Raw genomic sequence first — 19,680 nt, 5'->3', positions numbered from 1 at the left:
ATATGTTGGATGGGATCTTGGAACTTTTGGGATAAACTCAAGAAATACGAATAACGGCCATTAATGAATAATATCTCAGAATCGGTCCATTAGTTGTGACAAAGGTGCCATGCTGGTGTAAGGTGGTAAAACCAGGGGAAACCAGGTATAGGTACAAGGTCTATGGGAACTGTCTGTACTTGCAGTTGTAGATCTACTTTTCTGTAGATCTATAATTTTTCTACGATAAAGACTTTATTTTAAAATGCTAATGGAGGCCGGGTATGGTGGCTCACACCTATAATCCCAGCACTTTGGGAGGCCGAGGTGAGAGGATTGCCTAAACCCACAGGTTTGAGACCAGCCTGGGCAACTTGGTGAGACCTCATCTCTACAATAAATCAAAAAACTAGCTGGGCATGGTGGCGTGTGCCTGTAGTTCCAGCTACTTGGAAGGTTGAGGCAGAAGGATTGCCGGAGCCCAGCAGGTCGAGGCTGCGGTGGCCGTTAGCGTGCCCCTGCACTCCAGCCTGGGCGACAGAGTAAGACTCTCAAATAAATAAAAAAATTTAAAAAATATAATGCTAACAGGATTTAATTAATTATGTTCATCACAGAATTAGATCTGCCTTCATTTAGGCTCTTAAAAACATCACCCATGACAAAACTGCATACGATACCACACTTTTAATTTGCTGGCACTTTTCAGTCCCTACAGCTGAGGGCCAGTCTTCTTGCTTTATTTATTTATTTATTTATTTATTTATTTATTTATTTATTTATTTATTTATTTATTTATCTATTTTGAGTTGGAGTCTCACTCTGTCGTCCAGACTGGAGTGCAGTGGCTGCTCCCGGTCACCGCAGCCTCGACCTGCTGGGCTCCGGCGATCCTTCCGCCTCAGCCTTCCAAGTAGCTGGAATTACAGGCATGCGCTACCATGCCCGGCTGATTTTTTTATTTATTGTAGAGATGAGGTCTCGCTGCCCAGGCGGGTCTCGAACCCGCGGGCTCAGTCAATACACTCACCTCAGCCTCCCAAAGGCGCGGGATTACAGGCTGAGCCACCGAGCCCGGCTTTCCTGCTTTTTTAAATGTGGAAGGGGGGAAAGCCTCTGTCACCCTTCCAGCCAGAGGCCACCACGACCTTCTCTACTCCTCACCCAACTCACCCTTCCTCATTCCCAGAACACCTTGCTCGAACTGGCCTAACGTGGGGCTGTCATTTCTCAGTGGAAACATCCCAGCTCCAACACCAAGTCTCTCAGTCTTCTCCCACATACATTCCCTGCTCTCCTTGCCACTGCCCATTCTCTGCCAGGGCAGAACCCTTCTCCCAGCAGGAAGAAGCATAACCCTCACCTTGCCTCTACCTTCTCTCTCTACTCCACCTAGTATTTCAGTCCCAACTCCATTTTTTAAAAGTATATGTACTTGGTTGACACGGGTCATCCCCAAATTCACATCCACCTGGAACCTCAGAATCGACCTTATTTGGAAATAGGCTCTTTGCGAGTATAATCAAGGTAAAACCCAGAGGAGACTGAATGAATTAGGGCGGGCCCTAAATCCATTGAGAGTGTCCTTGTAGGAAGGCCATGTGAAGACAGACTCAGAGACAGGAGTGAAGCACCCACAAACCAAGGAATGCCAAGATTTGCCAGCAGCTACAAGAGAGGCACGGAAGAGATTTTTCCTTGGGGCTTCCAGAAAGAACCACCCTTGACAGTACCTTGATTTCGGTCAAGTGATATTGATTTTGAACTTTGGGCCTGCTGTAGTAAAATGAGTTGTAGGAAGATGAACATTGGTTGTCTTAAGCCCCTAGTTGGTGGCAGTTTGCTATGGCAGCCCTGGGCCACACATGCAACACAGATACCAAATAGTGGGTGCCTGTCCATTTCATTCCTGCTGTTACAGTCTGCCGTCTCTCCCCATAACCTTGGAACCGGTCAGTCTCCCAGCGCACTCTGTGAGTCTGTGTCCAGACTCATCTTCTTTAATGCTCTCTTTGTAACGCCCCTCATCAGCTATCTCCTCTGGTCCCTGTTTGTCTGCTGCATCTTGTTGCGGGTTATCAGAACCGACACAAAATTCAGTCACTGAAATCATGGAGGCAGCTGCCAAGTGCCTGGCTAGGCAGTGTCCACTTGAAATGTCCTATCTCATCTAATTGGCATCAACATGTCTAGTCCGACTCCCACTTTACCACCAGGCCTAGACCAGAGAAGGGGATGGGCTACTGGCCCCCAACCTCTGGGCTACGGCTCTGCCTCTCCGTTTAGCCACATTATAAGTGTGTTCTTTTATAACTACCCGTGATCCAGTCTCATTCTATCTATCCGATTTTATTTTTCACACTATGCACCCAAACAAAACAACAACCAAAAAAAGCCCACCTATTCCAATCCCCTTACCTCTGTCAGGGGCTTTCAGATGTGAGTGTGCATTAGGATCACCTGGAAGGTGTGCTGAGATAAGACTGCCGGACTCCACCTCCAGAGTTTCTGATCCAGTAGGTTGGGGGGGTGGCCTGAGAATCTGCATTTCTCACATGTCCCCAAGTAATGCTTTGTTGCTCTTCTAGGCACCATACTTTGAGAACCAGTTTTCTAGCATTCTCCTGCTTTGAAAGTCCTCCTTATGATCCCAGTCCTCACCAATGCCCCTCTCGAAACTTCTGTTACATACTAGTTTGTACCCCACAATTCCTCACTTGATCATACACTGTTGTTTCAGGTGAGCTAGTCACATTCTCCCAGTTAGAGTAGGCAGTAGACATCTGTGCTTTGGGGAGCCTGGATCCCTCCCCCGCTCCTCCTCCCTGGACTGTGAGTGGAATGGACACCACACTCAGCTCCAGAGGTAGGGCCCAGACTGATGGCACTGTCCTATGGGCCTAGCTGCCACCACTCCAGGCCTGGAGGCTAAAGGGAGAAAGCAGGTAACTGAACCCGGAAATAGGGAAGCTGCCCCAGGGAGCTGGGCGCATTCAGTGGAGGGACAGCCAGCCCGAGGGCCCCATGTGGAAGGAACCAAGGGAACAAATCCTTGGAGCTTACTGTCTACCTTCCCGTCAGCCCCCACTGCTCAAACCGAACAAGAAGGTAGAAGACCAGGCGCCTGTTTGTGTGGTCCATGCAGCTCAGCCTCCAGGTGGAAAGCCAGCTGGAGGAGGTCAGGAGAGGATGTGGGGAGACCAATGGAGCCATCTGATGGCCAGCTCCTCTTGGGACGGGCCACTCCCTGCCTCCCACACCCACAGGCGTCCCTCACGCCAGGCCTGGAAGCCTCTGCTGGGCACCCACGGTGCCTTGCCCTTGCTGCTGTCATCATATTTAGACCAATCACAACCGTCTGCCTCCCTGCCCGTTTCCTCCACGGACTATAGGCTCCTTGAAGGCATCACCTGCTAGCAGAGCTACACACAGAAAAGACCCATCAACCATTTGATTACACTGCATCAGTTTCAATAACCAAAACCTAGCTTCTAGGAGAAGACATTCTGTGGCTATTTTTGAAGTCCCTACTAAGTTGCCCAATCTTTCCTGAGTTTTAATTTCAAAACTCAGTCTCATCATAACCTATTATTGTCTTCTTCACCAAAGAAGAAATAGAAAATAGGATTTTTAAAGCCCATGAAAATAAAACCAGATGCGAAGTCGCAGGCCTTCCCAAAGAAATAAATTTTCTATCTTAAAATATAATAGAGAAGCATCAAAAGCAAACAGAATGTGATGGGAAATCAAGAAAGCAAAACAGAGGATGCAGAGGAGGAGAGAGATGAGAGGGGCGCGGCAATGGCTCTTGGGATGACTAAGACTTGGAAAGATCCCAACTTTGGCATGATTCAATTACTGTTACATCCCCATCTCGATAATATCCCTGGGTTTTTGCCACCACTGACTGATGAAACAGCCTCATAATCGCCACCACCACTGCGCTTACTAAATACCTATTTTGCACATCATATCACACCAGGCTTCTTTCATGCTACCACAGCTAAAGCTTATTAGCCACTCAAGGAAGAAAGGTCGCTGCCATAAGACAAACCGGGGAAGGAGGAAGACCTTGTGTTCACTCTGAACAAGTGCCAGCCTGGCTCCTGAAGACAGCAGGAAAGAGGAGCAGCTGTAATGAATCATTTCAGATGAGCACTCTTTAAAAACGCAGACGTGGGACAGCACCAGGGAAGGTTCGGACACAATGGCCTGCCCCTCAGGTGCCAAGATCAATGGATCCAGGGCTCCCAAACGACACTAAGACATGGGATATTCTTTGGATTCATAAAAGCATTTGCTTTTTTTGTTGTTGTTAATTAACATTTCAATTGTTCCTAGAGGCAAAACACAGCAACACAGCACCAAAGAGAGACTTTCCCAGAGCGAAGGCGAATGAGAAACGCTATGTCTAGGATGCATTCCTGGCGGGGCCATGGGATGGCTGGAATACCCATCTCCAGGGGGACGGAGAGGCATACGCACATCAGGGCGGAGACCCTGAGCAGGCAGGACTGGCGGCTGAATTACATAGCCCTGGGCTTCCTTGTGAAATATGGGAAGAGTGCAGGGCTGCTGTGAGGATTAGGAAGGAGGAGTGGAAAGTTTCTAGCACAGTGCCTGGCACACAGCAGGCACCCAAGAAGTGGCAGCTATTATCCCTGGCTACAACCAGACAATGATATGCTCTGTTTTGGGCAACAGGTCCTGAATACAGTGTGAAAAGAACGAAATGCAGTGTTTACTGTGGCTAACAGGTACCTGAGGCAGACTCCGATCCAGTGAGCCTGCGGGCTGCGTCCTGCTCATGCTCAGAGACTTAGAGTAAGACCCCAGGCACACCCTGACCCCAAACAGTCACTTCTGGCTCTTACACCATGGCAACCTGAGGAGGCAGTAGGCGCTCAGGCCTGGGAGCTGGAAGCTGGGCCCTGTGGTGTCCCCAGGCAGCAGTGTGACCATAGGCAAGGTGCTCTGGGCCCGGTTTCCTTACCCCTAAAGGAAAGACTTTAGTCTGAGTGTTCCTTACGGCACCCTCCTGCTCGAAAAGCTATGTCCTTCTATTCATGTGAGAAGAGTGTTCTGCAGAGCAACGTCCGAGCTTCTAAGGGATTCTGAGTTTCTAAGTTAGCCACTCTGAGTAAATTCCGTCAAACAGACCCCACCAACTCACCAGAAGTGAAGAGAGAGGAGCTACTAAGCTGAAGTCCACGGTTTCCAGGAATATGTACAGAATTTACGGCCAGCACTTTCCTTTCAAGTTTCCTACTATTTAAACTACCTTGAGTTAAATGCCCGACAATATGACTGCATAGTTTGGTGACTGAACATCTAAGGTATTCAAAATCTCGAGTCTGAAAACGTTCATAATTAAACCTGAAATGAAATTCTTTCATCATTTTAAATGGTAGAATTGGAATACCCAGACTTCAGGAAGTACTATCCATAAGATAGTTTCAAAACTACAGAGGATATAAACCTAGACATTCTAGTAGGGCTAGCCAAATCTACTAATGTATATTTTTATAATATCAAGTTATAATCTAAAGATCAAGAAACCGTTTTAACTTCGGTATCATATCAATAACTCAATATATAATATTTGATACAAAAAATCTAGTATAAAATGCAAACTTTGGTTTAAAAATAAATTTAATTATGCAAAGCATGATTATATATGTGATTATGTGTGGAAATCCAAAGTTTGATTTTAGCATATCTGACCATTATGAACCTAGAATTAATAATTCTCTATTTAAAAATGTATAAGATGTCTGTATGTGAAATTGAAAAAAGCCACCTGCTTTTGCTAAGTAAGAAGACAACTAGTTGAGCTCTGGGGAAGACTCCCAGGATAGCCATCACCAGTAGCTAGCAAAATCCCAGCTGCATGTATCATCTGGCCCACAACTCCACTTCCAAGCATCTATCCTAGAGATACTGACAAGCACACAGAATACCATCTGCATGTGGCCAATGGCTGCAGCACTACTTGTAAAACCAAAGCCCACAATAGGGGCTGGATGAATACACACTGGCGCATCCTTGCCAGGGAGTACTGTGCAGTTGTCAAAGAGTGAGGAGGCACTCCATACTCTGCAAAAGAACACCCTCCAGGAGACATTGCTAAGTGAAAAGAGCAAGAACAGGAGAATGTGTGACCTCATATGTCACCTAGCCAAAATCTGCAGACCTACAAGAGATTTAAAATCCTGTCTCTTATTACATCATTTTGGAAAGATTTTGAAATTATCAAAATGCACAAGAACCCAGGGAGGGGAGGGTGGCTCATGCCTGTAATCTCAGCACTTTGGGAGGTCAAAGCAAGAGGATTGCTTGAGCCCAGAAGTTCAAGACCAGCCTGGGCAACACAGCCAGGTTTTGTCTCTCTAAAAAAAAAAAATCAAAAAGGTTTGATGACTCATGCCGGTAGTTCCAGCCACTCAGGAGGCTGAGGAGGAAGGATCGCCTGAGCCCAGAAGGTCAAGGCTGTGGTAAGCCATGACACTGCACTCTGGCCTGGGTGACCCGATTCGAAAAAAAAAAAAAAAGCACATGAATAAAGTTTTAACATATTGCTTAACACAGATGAGCTGTCCATTGTACTATTTTTTATTTGAATAGTAGTGCAAGAATCTTGAAACAATTCAATATATTGCAAATCTAAATGGGGAAAAAAAGAAACAATGAACTCATTTCAAAAAGCCATTTACTAACAACCTAACTGTCCATCGAGTGATTGATTAGTAAACAAAATGTTATATACAGTAGAATATTATTCTGTGATGAAAAGGAATGAGGCATGCTACAACACAGGTGAACCTCGAAACAGGAGGCTAAGAAAGAGAAGAGAGCAGCAAAAGACCCCAGTCTGCATAATTTCATTTATAGAAACGTCCAAGGCAGGCAAATACATGGAGTCAGGAAGCAGATGAGTGGTGGCCAGGAACTGGGGGAAGGGAGCAACCAGAACTGACAGCTAACGGGTGTGGAGCTGTTTTTCAGATGGTAATTTTCTAAAATGAGATAGTGGGGATGGTTTTATGTTGTGAATGTACGAAAAGTCAATAAATCATACACCGTAAAAGGATACATTTCATAGTATGTAAGTTATATCTCAATAAAACTGCTATTAAAAAGCCATGTACCGGGCCAGGTGCGGTGGTTCATGCCTATAATCCCAGCACTTTGGGAGGCCAAGATGAGAGGACTGCCTAAGCCCACAGGTTCGAGACCAGCCCGGGCAACTTGGCAAGACTTCATCTCTACAATAAATTAAAAAATTAGCCAGGCATAGTGGTGCGTGCCTGTAGTTTTAGCTACTTGGAAGGTTGAGGTAGAAGGATCACCTGAGCCCAGCAGGTCGAGGCTGTGGTGGCTGTGAGCATGCCACTGCATTCTAGCCTGGGTAACAGAGTGAGACTTAAATTAAAAAAAAAAAAAAGAAGCGATGTACCAACCATGCTGCCCATAGAAACTGGACTGGATTTTTTAAAAATGTGATATATATACACAATGGAGTATTAAGTAGCCATAAAGAAGAACAAAATTCAAAATTATGGACTTCACAGCAACTTGGATGGATTTAGAGTCTACTGCACTCAGTGATCTATCACAGAAATAAAGAACTGAGTACCACGTGTTCTCACTCATAAGCAGACCCTGAACATTTACCATAATACTGTAAGAAAGGGAATGGCAGTAGCAGGATACTACGGGGGTGGGGGGGTGGAGGCACACGACATCAATAAGGGTACCAGGCAAAGTGGGGAATAAAGGGAGCCCAAATTTTACCTATATGATGATCACTTTTATACCTAAACCTGAATTGTACCCCACATTTTAAAAATAAATAAATGAGTAAAAAAACCATGTAATGGGCAAGTAGGGAAATATGAATGCCAACTTGATATTAGCTGATATTAAGAAATTATTATTCATTTTAAGTGTGGTAGTACAGATTCTAAAAAAGAGAGTCTAGCTTAGAAGTGCATACTGACATATTTATGGATAAAGTGATACAATGTCTTAGATTTGCTTTAAAATAGTCCAATATGGAGTGAAGAGTAATGGGGGAGGGCATTAAACAAAAGGAAATTGACCAAATTGTCTAGAAGAAACAGGCAGGTAAAAGGTCCTTTTCTTTCTCATTTTGAACATATTGAAACATTTTCATCATACAAAGTTTAAAAACAGTCTTTGTCAATCTCTGAAAAACTAAAAACATCTACTAAATCCTTTCTATAAATCACTTAAGGATACCGATCTAAACTCCAGAGGACAATTCATGAGAAAAACAGAAGAAACTATGGTGTGTTCTCTCTAAAAAAGCAAAGAGAGAAGTTTTTTTCTGTAATTCCCCAATTTGTAAGGAGAAAGTACAGTAGATAAGAGGGGGAAAAAAGCCATTTGCTCCCTAATCTTGGTTAGCCAGGATAAGAACTAAGTTCCTTATTAATTTCATGGACCGCAAAGAGTTTAAAATTTTCAATTTGGCAGTTGCACTTATCTAGTAAAATTTGTGAAGAAGTCATAACAACATTTCACACAGTCACACAGTAATGTACTGAATATGATCTACCGTGTTTGGAATACTTTGTGCATCAAATTAAACCTTGAAAAAAAAAGCTCTCATCTCAAGTCATATAGTTATTCATTCCTTAAACATTTGGTTTGAATTTAGCAATGCTAATTTAAGTAATATTGCTAAGAGGCATGTGCAAGGAAGCAACATGGATGGCAGAAAGAATCCATGTCAGCCAGGACTTGGGGTCCAGTCCCAGATGTGTTCCTAGCTAGCTAGCTGTGTAACCTGGGGCAAATTGCTCAACCTCCTAGAGGCTGTGTTCTCCTCTGTAAGATGGGAACAATGACATGGTTCTCATAGAATTGTGAAAAGGTGAAATAAGTTAATAAATCCAAAACATCTACTGCAAAGTCCTGCACTCAGCCAATCAATAAATAGTAGCTACGAGTAGCAGTCTGAATATCAGCGTTAAGTGCTAATACTCGTATAGCACAGGCTCCTCACAGATTAAAAATCTGTAGTCTGCTTTTTTATTTATTTGTTTTAAAGCTGAGGTCTCACTCTGTTGCCCAGGTTGGAGTGAGTAGCTGGGATTACAGGAACAGTCCACCATGCCTGGTTAATTTTTTATTGTTTTATAGAGATGAGGTCTCACTATGTTGCCCAGGCTGGTCTCAAACTCCTACGCTCAAGTAATCCTCCCAAAGTGCTGAGATTACAGGCATGAGCCACTGCACCCAGCCATGTAGTCTGCTTTTGACAGTGGCTGCAGAGGCTAAGTTCTGAGGATGAAAGGTTTTGATGTCTTGGAATAGCAGGACTGACTTGCTTACTAGGATCTCTAACAGAAGACTTTTAGTTATATTAAATAACCCTCTGATCAGTTAATTAGTTGATACAACTGATTTAAAGAAGTTTCTACAAAATGCATATTAAAGTATTTTAAAAGGCACCCCGTCTAACTACAGTCTGAAAAAGATAAGCAAGATTTAAAGTGGGAAATATGAACTACTCACTGGTTAATGCATAACAAAATAGACAATCCCAGATACATGGAACAGTGACTATATTTTAATCTATATTTTACATTAAAAAAAAATCCTAGCACTAAAATGTAAATCAGCATGTGAGCATACAAGGAATCCATTATGAACTGAACTCCAAACCATGACTCCTTGTCTTCTTGAAAACACAGCGAGCAAACCCCGCCTCCTGACATTTGCCATGAGCCCTGCTGCTGGCCTTAGATTCAATGGCAAGAAAGAAGTGATTTTTAAAACACAAGTCTCTTCTGCTTGGTAAAGAATATACCCATAGAGCATTCAGAAACTAACAGTATAATAAAGAGAAAAAATTCATAATCCTACTAGGAAAAAAACCCACAGGTAACTTTTGGTATACAATACTTCATTCCAGTCTTCTTTGCACAAATTTTGTCTGTTTCTTTGAAATAATGCAGTTTTCCAGCCTGTTCTTAACACTTAATATAAGCATTTCCCTCTTGTACCCATAACACAAACATTTTTGAAGCCTACATGGCACTGAATCCCATGAGGCCCTGTAATTGCTAGCCACGTCCATCCTGCTTGCGGTTCTCTGATGTTTCCTGTCTAACCTTTCTCCACTTCGCTCAGTGCTGCAATGAACTCCTTTACTTATCAAGTGTTTTTCTGCATTTACACTCAAAACAGCAATGAAAGAAGGTTCTGCTCACTGCATTCAGCTAGCACTGAGTGTCACCCCACTCCACCCACAACTCTGAGGAACTTTAATACTATTACCAAAGAGGTTTAAGAACACGGGCCGGGTGCAGTGACGCATCCCTGTAATCCCAACACTTTGGGAGGCCAAGGTGGGAGGATCACTTGAGCGCAGGAGTTTGAGACTAGCCTGCACAACAAAGCGAGGCCCTGTCTCTACCAAAAAAAAAAAAAAAAAAAAATTAACTGGGTGTGGTGGTACACAACTGTAGTTCCAGCTACTTGGGAGGATGAGGTGGAAAGATCACCTGAGCCCTGGAGGTCAAGGCTAAGGTGAGTTATGATGCTGCCACTATACTCTAGTCTGGGTGACAGAGTGAAACCCTGACTCAAAGAAAAAAAAAAAAAAAAGGACACATGCCTCCATAAATTATTTGATTCTCTTTTCTCCACTATATGGTGATCCAAGCTCAGCAAAATGGAAACATTCCAAATCATTCTATCTGAAAGTAAATCCCATATGAACAAGGCGGACTTTGTAGGCTGAGGTTCTTGTGTGAACAGCAACCAGTTCTTTATATTTTAAAACATGCAAAGGGGAAAGCACAGCCTGGGGGGCTTACATAGTAGCTGAGCAGATCCTAGGCCCAGGGAGAGCCTGCTGACAGAGGACAGTCAGACAGTTGGACAGACCAATCTCAGGGTCAGGAAAACATGGCGAGGAACAGTAGAGGTGAGATATAGCACCCTCTCTAAATCGTGTGTCCACAGGTCCCACACATTGTGGGGCAGGCCACAGTCTCGCCCCAGTCACAGGAGGCCTTGAACTCAGTCTGTTAGTGAATTATTTAGTGAAACTGCAGTTCTCATTGTTACCTCCATTAAGGCGTATAAACAATGGTCAAAGCTTAGAAGTCAGGATAACGGTCTTCAGATAAGCGAAGGACTGCTGTAGGAAGGAGTCAGGATGACCAGCTATGGCTCACAGGCAATACTAAGCCCAGGGCGTGTTAACTGCAGCCTGACAACCAGGGACAGCCGGAGCAAGGACACATGCCCCTCATACCCTGGCTTGAAGTGGGACCACACAGAGCACTCGGAATGCCCCATGGTGGCACAATTATCCCTGCCAACGGGCACACAGCATACAGTAGTACACCTGAAGCTCAATATGCTGAGCCCTAAGCTTCTGAAATCTAACTCTAGGAGGGAAGATTACTTCATATTTAAAAACAAGAATGTGGGGGTGGGCATGGTGGCTCACGCCTGCAATCCCAAAACTTTGGGAGGTTGAGGTGGGAGGACCACTCGAGCCCAGGAGTTTGAGACCAACCTGGTCCACCATATAGCAAGAACTTGTCTCTATACACACACACACAAAACTTAGCCAGGTGTGGTGGTGCAAGGCTGTAGTCCTAGCTACTCGTGAGGCTGAGCCAGAAGGATTGCTTGAGACCAGGAGGTCGAGGCTGCAGTGAGCTGTGACCTTGCCACTGTACTCTAGCCTGGGCATCAGCATGAGACCCGAACTCAAATAAATAGATAGATGACAGATAGACAGGTAGGCAGCCAGACAGACAGATAGATAAAGAGTGTCATGTGTCCAAGCTACCTCAAGTCTGTATTAGAACAGGAAGCCAAGATGTTGTGAAGTGATACTACTGATAATGACGTGGTCACTTAAAAGCCTAAGGGGGTTTGCCTAAAGTCCATCTGGACTAAAGGATCCCCACCCCACCCACGACCACTGAGGGCCAGCCACCCAGACAGAGGTAAGGGAGTAGATCTCAGCACGGCAGCTCTCTGAAAGAGCAGCACAGGCCAGGGTTGTGGGTGCAGACCACTCCCTTCTCCCCTTGGCCTCTGCCTCCTCCAGCGAGCTGCACAGGACGTCAGGGAGCCATGGCCCTTTCCAGTTGGGGGTGCCCCCTACCTGCCTTCCTGTGGATTTTTTTCCTATTTCTTGGTGTGACCTCTGCCTTTCTTTTCTTTTTATGTTTTATTTTAAAGATGTGGGGTGTAATTCAGGATTAGCATACAAGTGGACATCGTATACGTAAAGTTTGGAATTCCCTTTGGTCCCCACTTTGCCTGGTTTGAGACCAGGTACTCACCTCCTGTCTTTCATGCTTTGCTCATTTTCACTTATGAAAGGAATATTATTTTTAAAAATCAGATAACACTATGAAATAATTTATTTCTCTTAGAAGTTTTATAAAATCAAACTTCATTCTTCATCAAGAAAATAAAACTCCTGGGAAAGTCCTGTATATTATTTTTTCCTTAATTTTTGAAAAACAAATAAACTTTAGAAGTCTAAAGTTTTATATAAAGCAACTGCTTCAAAGGCACCCTTTAGGATACAGCAGTCATCAGATTTATTTTTGGAAAGTTGAGTAGATCAAGAATACCCTGGTTTCTATTTTAAATAACCTGGTTTCTATTTAAAATAACCTAATCACTTTGTAACTTAGAAGGAGAAAAAGATTACTTAAAAGGATTATACAGAATGTAGACATCAGCCCAGCATATTTATCTCCCATAGAGCAGGTGATAACTACCCAGAAGGACAAAGAAATAGATTTCTTCTCACAGACATGTAAAAACATAATAAGTACTAGAGAAAAAACTCCAAGACACGCATTAGACAGTCCTCTCTCCTGACTTCAGAAAAAAAATACACTCACTGTGAAATAATTTGTTAAATTCAAACAAAAATGAAAGGCATTTTTAAAGGGACATTTATATGCTGTGATCTCAAAATGTTGTCATCAAAGGACTTTTGCAGCCACGATAAATTCTCTTTTCTAGAAGACTGCCACGAGGAAGAGTCCACCAGCTCACAGTAGACACCAGGGCACCAACTGGTGGGACAGGAACTTTTGTGAGGTGTTTCATTCCCAAAGTTTTAAGAAAAGGATGACTACAAAGTTGCTTAACACAAATGCTGCTTTTTAATATCTCATTCCCAAGAGCCACGGGACATGAAATGATGCCTTAAGTTTGCCAGAAACCCAGCAGGAACAGATCTCCACAGCAGGTTATGTTCCCATGGGAGCAGAGGAGACTTGAGAAGCAGAGAATCTGCCTAGGAGGAGTTTACTTGCCAGGTAGACATGGGGGAAAAGGTAGTGGGAACTCAGGATTCCGAGCAGCTCAAAGGCATGCCTCCTCTGAGCTACAGGTCTTGGCTCAGAGCCTTCCATGTGAAGTGAGGCTGTGCAGAATGGAATGACAGTATAAGCTGAGGACACAAACAGGGAGGGGGAACAGACTCCAAAAAGAGCCAAAAGGATCGCGATTCCTCCTCCAGGTTCTCTCTGTCCCTGAGAATCTTGATAAACACTTGTTCTCAACAGCCCTCTTGAATTGTTCCTTCCTTTGACTCAACAAGCATTTAGTGATCACCTACTAAGCTATGCAAGGTACCAACATCAAACCCCCAAATACTGTCACACTTTGTGAGATTATTTTGACAGTGCTCTTTTTTTTTTGAGTTGGAGTTTCACTCTGTTGCCCAGACTGGAGTGCAGTGGCACGCTCCCAGCCACTGCAGCCTTGACCACCTGGGTTCTGGTGATCCTTCCGCCTCAGCCTTCCAAGGAGCTGGAACTACAGTTGTGTGCTACCACACCCGGCTGATTTTTTGATTTATTGTGGAGATGAGGTCTCGCCAAGTTGCCCAGGCGGGTCTCGAACCTGCGGGCTCAGGCAATCCATTCACCTCAGCCTCCCAAAGTGCTGGGATTACAGGCTGAGCCACCGAGCCTGACCTTGCTAAGATTGTTTTCTTTTTCTTTCTTTTTTTTGGGTGGGAAAGCAAGATCTATTGAGAGGACAGGAAAGCTCTCAGAGCAGGAGGGGACCCAAGGGGGTTGCCTGATTTTCTTTTCTGAGACAGCATCTCACCCTGCGGCCTAGGCTGGAGGGCAGCAGCATGATCACAGCTCATTGAAACCTTGACCTCCTGGGTTTAAGCGATCCTTCTTCCTCCACCTCCTGAGTAGCTGGGATTACAGGCGTGAGGCATCACACCCAGTCTTGTTTCATTGTTATTCTGAGTTTTGATTCTCTGTCAATATTAGAGTGGGATGCATTTGCTAGAGCAAGAATCTTTCATGAGACCAATTCTACTGATCCCATCTACCACACACGCCCACCTTTGGTAGGTCCTTTCCTGTTAAGCACAGCCTGCTGTTCCTCAGTAATATTCAGCCGTCGCACCACGTCCGCCAGAGCCGATTTGAGCAGTTGGATGTCATCCTCTTGCATCTGAACTCGCTGCTCCAGTGAGGCAATACGGTCCGTCACCTCCATGCTACTTGCTGCAGAAGCGCTGTCATCTAGTCAAAGGAAGGATAGAGTGAGTTTTACATGTTCCCCAGAGAAGTCATATCTGCAAACACATACTAGCATGCTGAGTTAACACAGCAACATTTACAAACTGAAGGCAACCACTCTGATGCAGAAATCAGGTGACATCTTTTGCTATGCACAACCACAACTCCTCATTCTAGTATAGTCTTTTCATTCTCTGTGTTTGTGTTTTTCATTTCTAGACTGCCATTACATTTTTCTACACACAGGCCAACTTGTTTTCTATGACATCAGGGGACCTCAGAAGCAGAAGGGATGTTAGAATATGTCCACTTCAACTTCCCACACATTGCAGAAGTCCATCTTGCATGGTTTCCTAGCTCTTGTTCCACCAGTGCTAACAGGTAGGTCACATAACTCCAAGGCCACATTATCATCAGCCAAGACTCTTAAGGACAAGCAATATGAGTGGTTAAATATGTTTGGTAAGCTCACCCTAGAGCTATGATAACCATATTTTCTTATGCAGAATCATAATTCCCAACTCCTCATCAGTGTCTTCAAGGCTCTCCATGACCTTCCTGGCCTCCCAATTCCTCCACTTCTTGTGCTCCAGACATAGAGGCTTCTCTCCCCACCTTAGGGCTCTTGTATTTGCTGTTGCCTTTGCTTAAAATATTTCTCAGTCAACTTTTTACATGGCCAATTTTTCATATTCTTTTTTTTTCCTTTTTTTGAGTTGGAGGCTCACTCTGTCGCTCAGACTGGAGTGCAGTGGCACGCTCCCGGACACCGCAGCCTCAAACTGCTGGGCTCCGGTGATCCTTCCACCTCAGTCTTCCAAGCAGCCAGAACTACAGGCATGTGCTACCATGCCCAGCTAATTTTTTTGATTTATTGTAGAGACGAGGTCTCGCCAAGTTGCCCGGGTGGGTCTTGAACCCACGGGCTCAGGCAACCCACTTGCCTTGGCCTCCTAAAGTGCTGAGATTACAGGCTGAGCTACCGAGCCAGGTCTAATTTTTCTTATTCTTTAGGTCTCACCTCAAATGGGAGTTTTTAGATAACCTTTATAAAAACCTTATCTGAAGTTGTTGTTTTCTATCTCATTCGCCTTGTTTATCTCACAACATGTACTAGAAGCGATAATCATCTTGTGGATTATTTTTATAATAAAAATTTGATGGATAAACCTAACAGCTGAATGAACACAACTAGGTGAACCTCAATATAGATCAATAGAATGCATCCAGGATGAAAAACAAAGAAAAATGAATTGGAAAAAACAAAACAAAACAAAAAACAGAACCTTGGGAATTTGTTAGATAATATCAAAAGGTCCAACTTATACTTAGTGGAATACAAGAAAGAGAAGAGACAGAAAAAGAGAACAGGGGGAAAAATCTGAAAAATGACGACCCAATTACCCAAATTTGAAGGACAGATATATACAATTATAAATTGCAAATCAAAGACCAAGCAAAATAAATACACAAAAGCTACCTCAAGATACATCATAGTCAAACTGCTAAAAACCAAAGATAAAGAGCAAAAATTGAAAGCAGAAAGACAGAGGAAAAAAGACATATTAAATACAAGGAAACAACAATCTGATTAACAGCTGACTTCTCATCATAAACCATAGGGACCAGAACATCTTTAAAGTAATGGATAAGAAAAAATTTAGTCCAAAATTCTATATCCAGCAAAATATCTTCCAAGAATGAAAGCAAAGACATTTTAAAAATAACAAAAACTGAAAGAATTCATCACCAGAAGATCTGCACTACAAGAAATAGTAAAGGAATTTCTTTAGGCTAAAGAGAAATTGTGTAAGATGCAAACGCAGACCCTCAGAAAAAAAATGAAGATCACTGGAAATGATAAATATCTGAATAAGTTCAAAGACTAATTTATTTTCCTTTTTGCCTTTTCCTCTTAATATTCTTATAAACCTTTAAACTTTTTAGGACAGAAATTAGAATGCTTTCTTATAGGGTTTACAATGTATATTTATATAATACATATGACTACCATAATATAAAAGACAGAGGAAATGTGGATCTGTAAGTTGCAAGATTTCAATATTTTATATTAAGTATATATTATGAACTATAAGTGGTTAGTTATTTTTAATTGACAAAATTATATATATTTATCATATACAACATGTTGCTTTAAATTATATGCATACATTGTGGAATAGCTAAATTGAACTAATTAATATATGCCTTACCTCACTTTTTTTTGTAGTGAGAAGAGAAAAGCTACTCACAGCAATTTTCAAAAACACAATAAATTGTTATTAACTATATTGCCACATTGTACAACAGACCTCATGTAAGTGGTTATTGTTAACCATAAGTGGAAAAGTTATAAATGTATACTGTAATCTCTTGTAAATAACTAAAGAATAATGCAAAGAAGTGTAGCTAAAAAGCAAACAGAAACTTTAAAGTGAAATTCTATATTTATATAATACAAAAGAAGGAAAAAGAGGAAAAGAGCTATAAAAAAGAGAAGTAAAAAAGAGTCCGGTTCTCTAAAAAGGTCCATAAAGTCCAGGCACAGTGGCTCAACCTGTAATCCCAGTACTTTGGGAGGCCAAGACAAGAGGATTGTCTGAGCCTGGGGGTTCAAGACCAGTCTGGGGAACTTGGTGAGACCTCATCTCTACAATAAATCACAAAAACTAGCTGGGCGTGGTGGCGTGCATCTGTAGTTCCAGTTACTTGGAAGGCTGAGATGGAAGGATTGCCTAAGCCTAGCAGGTAGAGGCTGCGGTGGTCATGAACATGCTACTGCACTCCAGCCTGGACAACAGAGTGAGACTCCAAATAAATAAATAAAACTGTCCATAAAATGTAAGCTCCAAAAAGCCAGGATCTATTCTGCTGGTTCACTCCTCTACCCCTAAGTACCTAACAACACAGCAGGAACTAAATAAATATTTGGTGAATTAATGAATAAATGGTTATTTCTTGTAAAGCTTGTATTAGACAGTTTTTGAAGAGATAAAGATTATTTAATCACACAGCTATCCTTAAGAAGCTGTCTAGTGGAGAAGACACATGTCCACAAATTTCTAAAACAATGTGATAACTTATATAATTGAGAAATATACGAAGTGATAAGTGAACATAGAGAAAGGGATATTAGTTGTATTTGGAAAAATAGGGCCAAGCAGGAGTTGGTCCTGAAGTATAAAAATATTCACCAGGTGAAAAAGCAAGAATGGCAGTCCAGGCTAAGAAAACAACTTCAACAAAACATGGAAATATGAAAACATAGAATACTCAGATAACACTAAGCAATCTTTGAAATTGAAATCTGCCTTCTTGTATGTTCTGTTTGCTGGATAAATAATTCTGTCTTGCCCCTAAATTCAGGCTCTCTCAACTTCATAAGTAACAGATAACTGTTTCACACATAGAAATATTTTTCAAGTGTATCTATAGCACTTATGAGAGAGTATAACAGATTTACATATCTGTTAACCAAGAGAACTTATGTACCCAAGTACATCTAAAACTACCAAGCAGTTATGAAGAATACATTGTGTACAAGTCTTTTTAAAAATATCTCAGGCATATCTCTTTAAAGAAATCGAACTATAAGCAAGAACAACTTGCAAATATATTTTCCTTACACTCCTTCTCTCCTACAATTCTTTATGTTCCAACGTAGGATTAATGTTGTTTGTTAGGAGAACTGGTGGGTATGTGTGTGTGTTTGTGTCCACTTTTTCTGTCTCTCTCTCTGTTGATTGATGCATATAAAGAACTTAAAAAGTCAACAATAAACAATCTAATTAAAAAATACTTAAGAGAAAAAGACTTGAATAATACTGCACCAAAGAGGTTATACACATGACAAGCAGGCACTAAAGATGCTCAATATCATTAGTCATTATGGAAATGGAAATTAAAACCACAATGGGATATCACCATACACCTATCAAGAAGGTTAAAATTAAAAATACTGGCAAAACCAAATGTAGTGAGAATACGCAGCAAATAAAACTCTCCTACATTGCTGATGGGCACACAAATGGGATGGCCACTCTGGAAAATAGTTTAGCATTATGAAGTTGAACATATGTTTAACTTATAACATTTGTTGACTCTAAGCACGCAGTTGAAGCTAAACATACAGTTGTCATAGACCTAACAACCCCTAGGTACTTGCTCTAGAAAAATGAAAATATAGTCGCACAAAACTCTGTACACCAATGTTTATAGTGACTCTATTAAGGTTTGTTAAAAATTGGAAAAAACCCAAATGCACTTCACTTGGTGAATGGATTAACTGTGAGACACCCATACAATGAATGGAGCGGTCCTCAAGAATAAAAAGGAATGGATGACTGATACACAGAGCAACCTGAATGGGTCTCAAAGGCATTATATTAAGTGAAGGAAGCCAGTCTCAAAGGTTATGTGTATATGACGTTCTCCTGCAAGACAAAGCTGTCATGAAGGAGAGCAGATGAGTGGTTGCCAAGGGCTGGGGAAGGGACACCGCATGAGGGAATTTTAGGGGATATTTAAAATATTCTGCATCCTTGGTGGAGATAATCTATATTTTGTTAAAATACATAGGATTGTCTAAAAAATGACAGTTCTGTTGAATGTTAACATATAAAATAAAGTAACTCTATGAGAGTTCAAGTAAGTTCTACCCATTGGTTTTGCTGATTTGAGAGTTATTATTTGTGCTTGTTGGGATTGGTTGCTATACTATGAGATCTTGGTGGAGAAACATTTCAGTGAAAACTGACTACTTAATGCTCATAGGAAAATGACTGTCCTTGAATGCTAGATCACTTCTTGTGAGTGAACAGCAGTCCTATGGGATTTCTCCATTTGTCCTTTGACTTGGATAGGGGAGTAGGAAAGTCTCGCTTCAAAATGTCAAGCCAATTGGAAGAGAGAAGTGGGAAGGATAAGAAGGCATTTTCCACCTGTCTTCCCTCAGAGGAGCAATTAAGTAGCTCAATAAAGTTTTCTAATGTGCATTCAACGTGTATTAGGAAGAAGCAGGTTGTCACACCCCTACCTGGGAAGGTCTCTGGTATCAGGAGGAAGGAAGGGAGGGCTCCAGGAAGGTGGGAAAAGGCATCTAAGAGCAAAGCCATTGTTGAGACGCATTCGCAGA

The 19,680-nt window shown here is 42.3% G+C and overlaps 1 protein-coding gene across 1 annotated transcript in view; it reads right to left on the bottom strand.

Annotated features, from left to right (window-relative positions):
• The window catches only part of EML1 (echinoderm microtubule associated protein like 1), a 200,698-nt gene that overhangs the window by 75,378 nt on the left and 105,640 nt on the right, over positions 1-19,680 (bottom strand). Inside the window, exon 2 of the mRNA XM_008050753.2 lies at positions 14,367-14,549. Coding sequence (XP_008048944.2) covers positions 14,367-14,549 — 183 coding nt within the window. The remainder of the gene's footprint in view (positions 1-14,366; positions 14,550-19,680) is intronic.

This window comes from Carlito syrichta, unplaced genomic scaffold (assembly GCF_000164805.1).
Source record: "Carlito syrichta isolate Samal-C Ts95f unplaced genomic scaffold, Tarsius_syrichta-2.0.1 Scaffold153641, whole genome shotgun sequence".
Taxonomy (NCBI): Eukaryota; Metazoa; Chordata; class Mammalia; order Primates; family Tarsiidae; genus Carlito; species Carlito syrichta.
The sequence above is the reverse complement of the archived record's forward strand: the minus strand, read 5'-3'. Positions and strand labels throughout refer to the sequence as shown.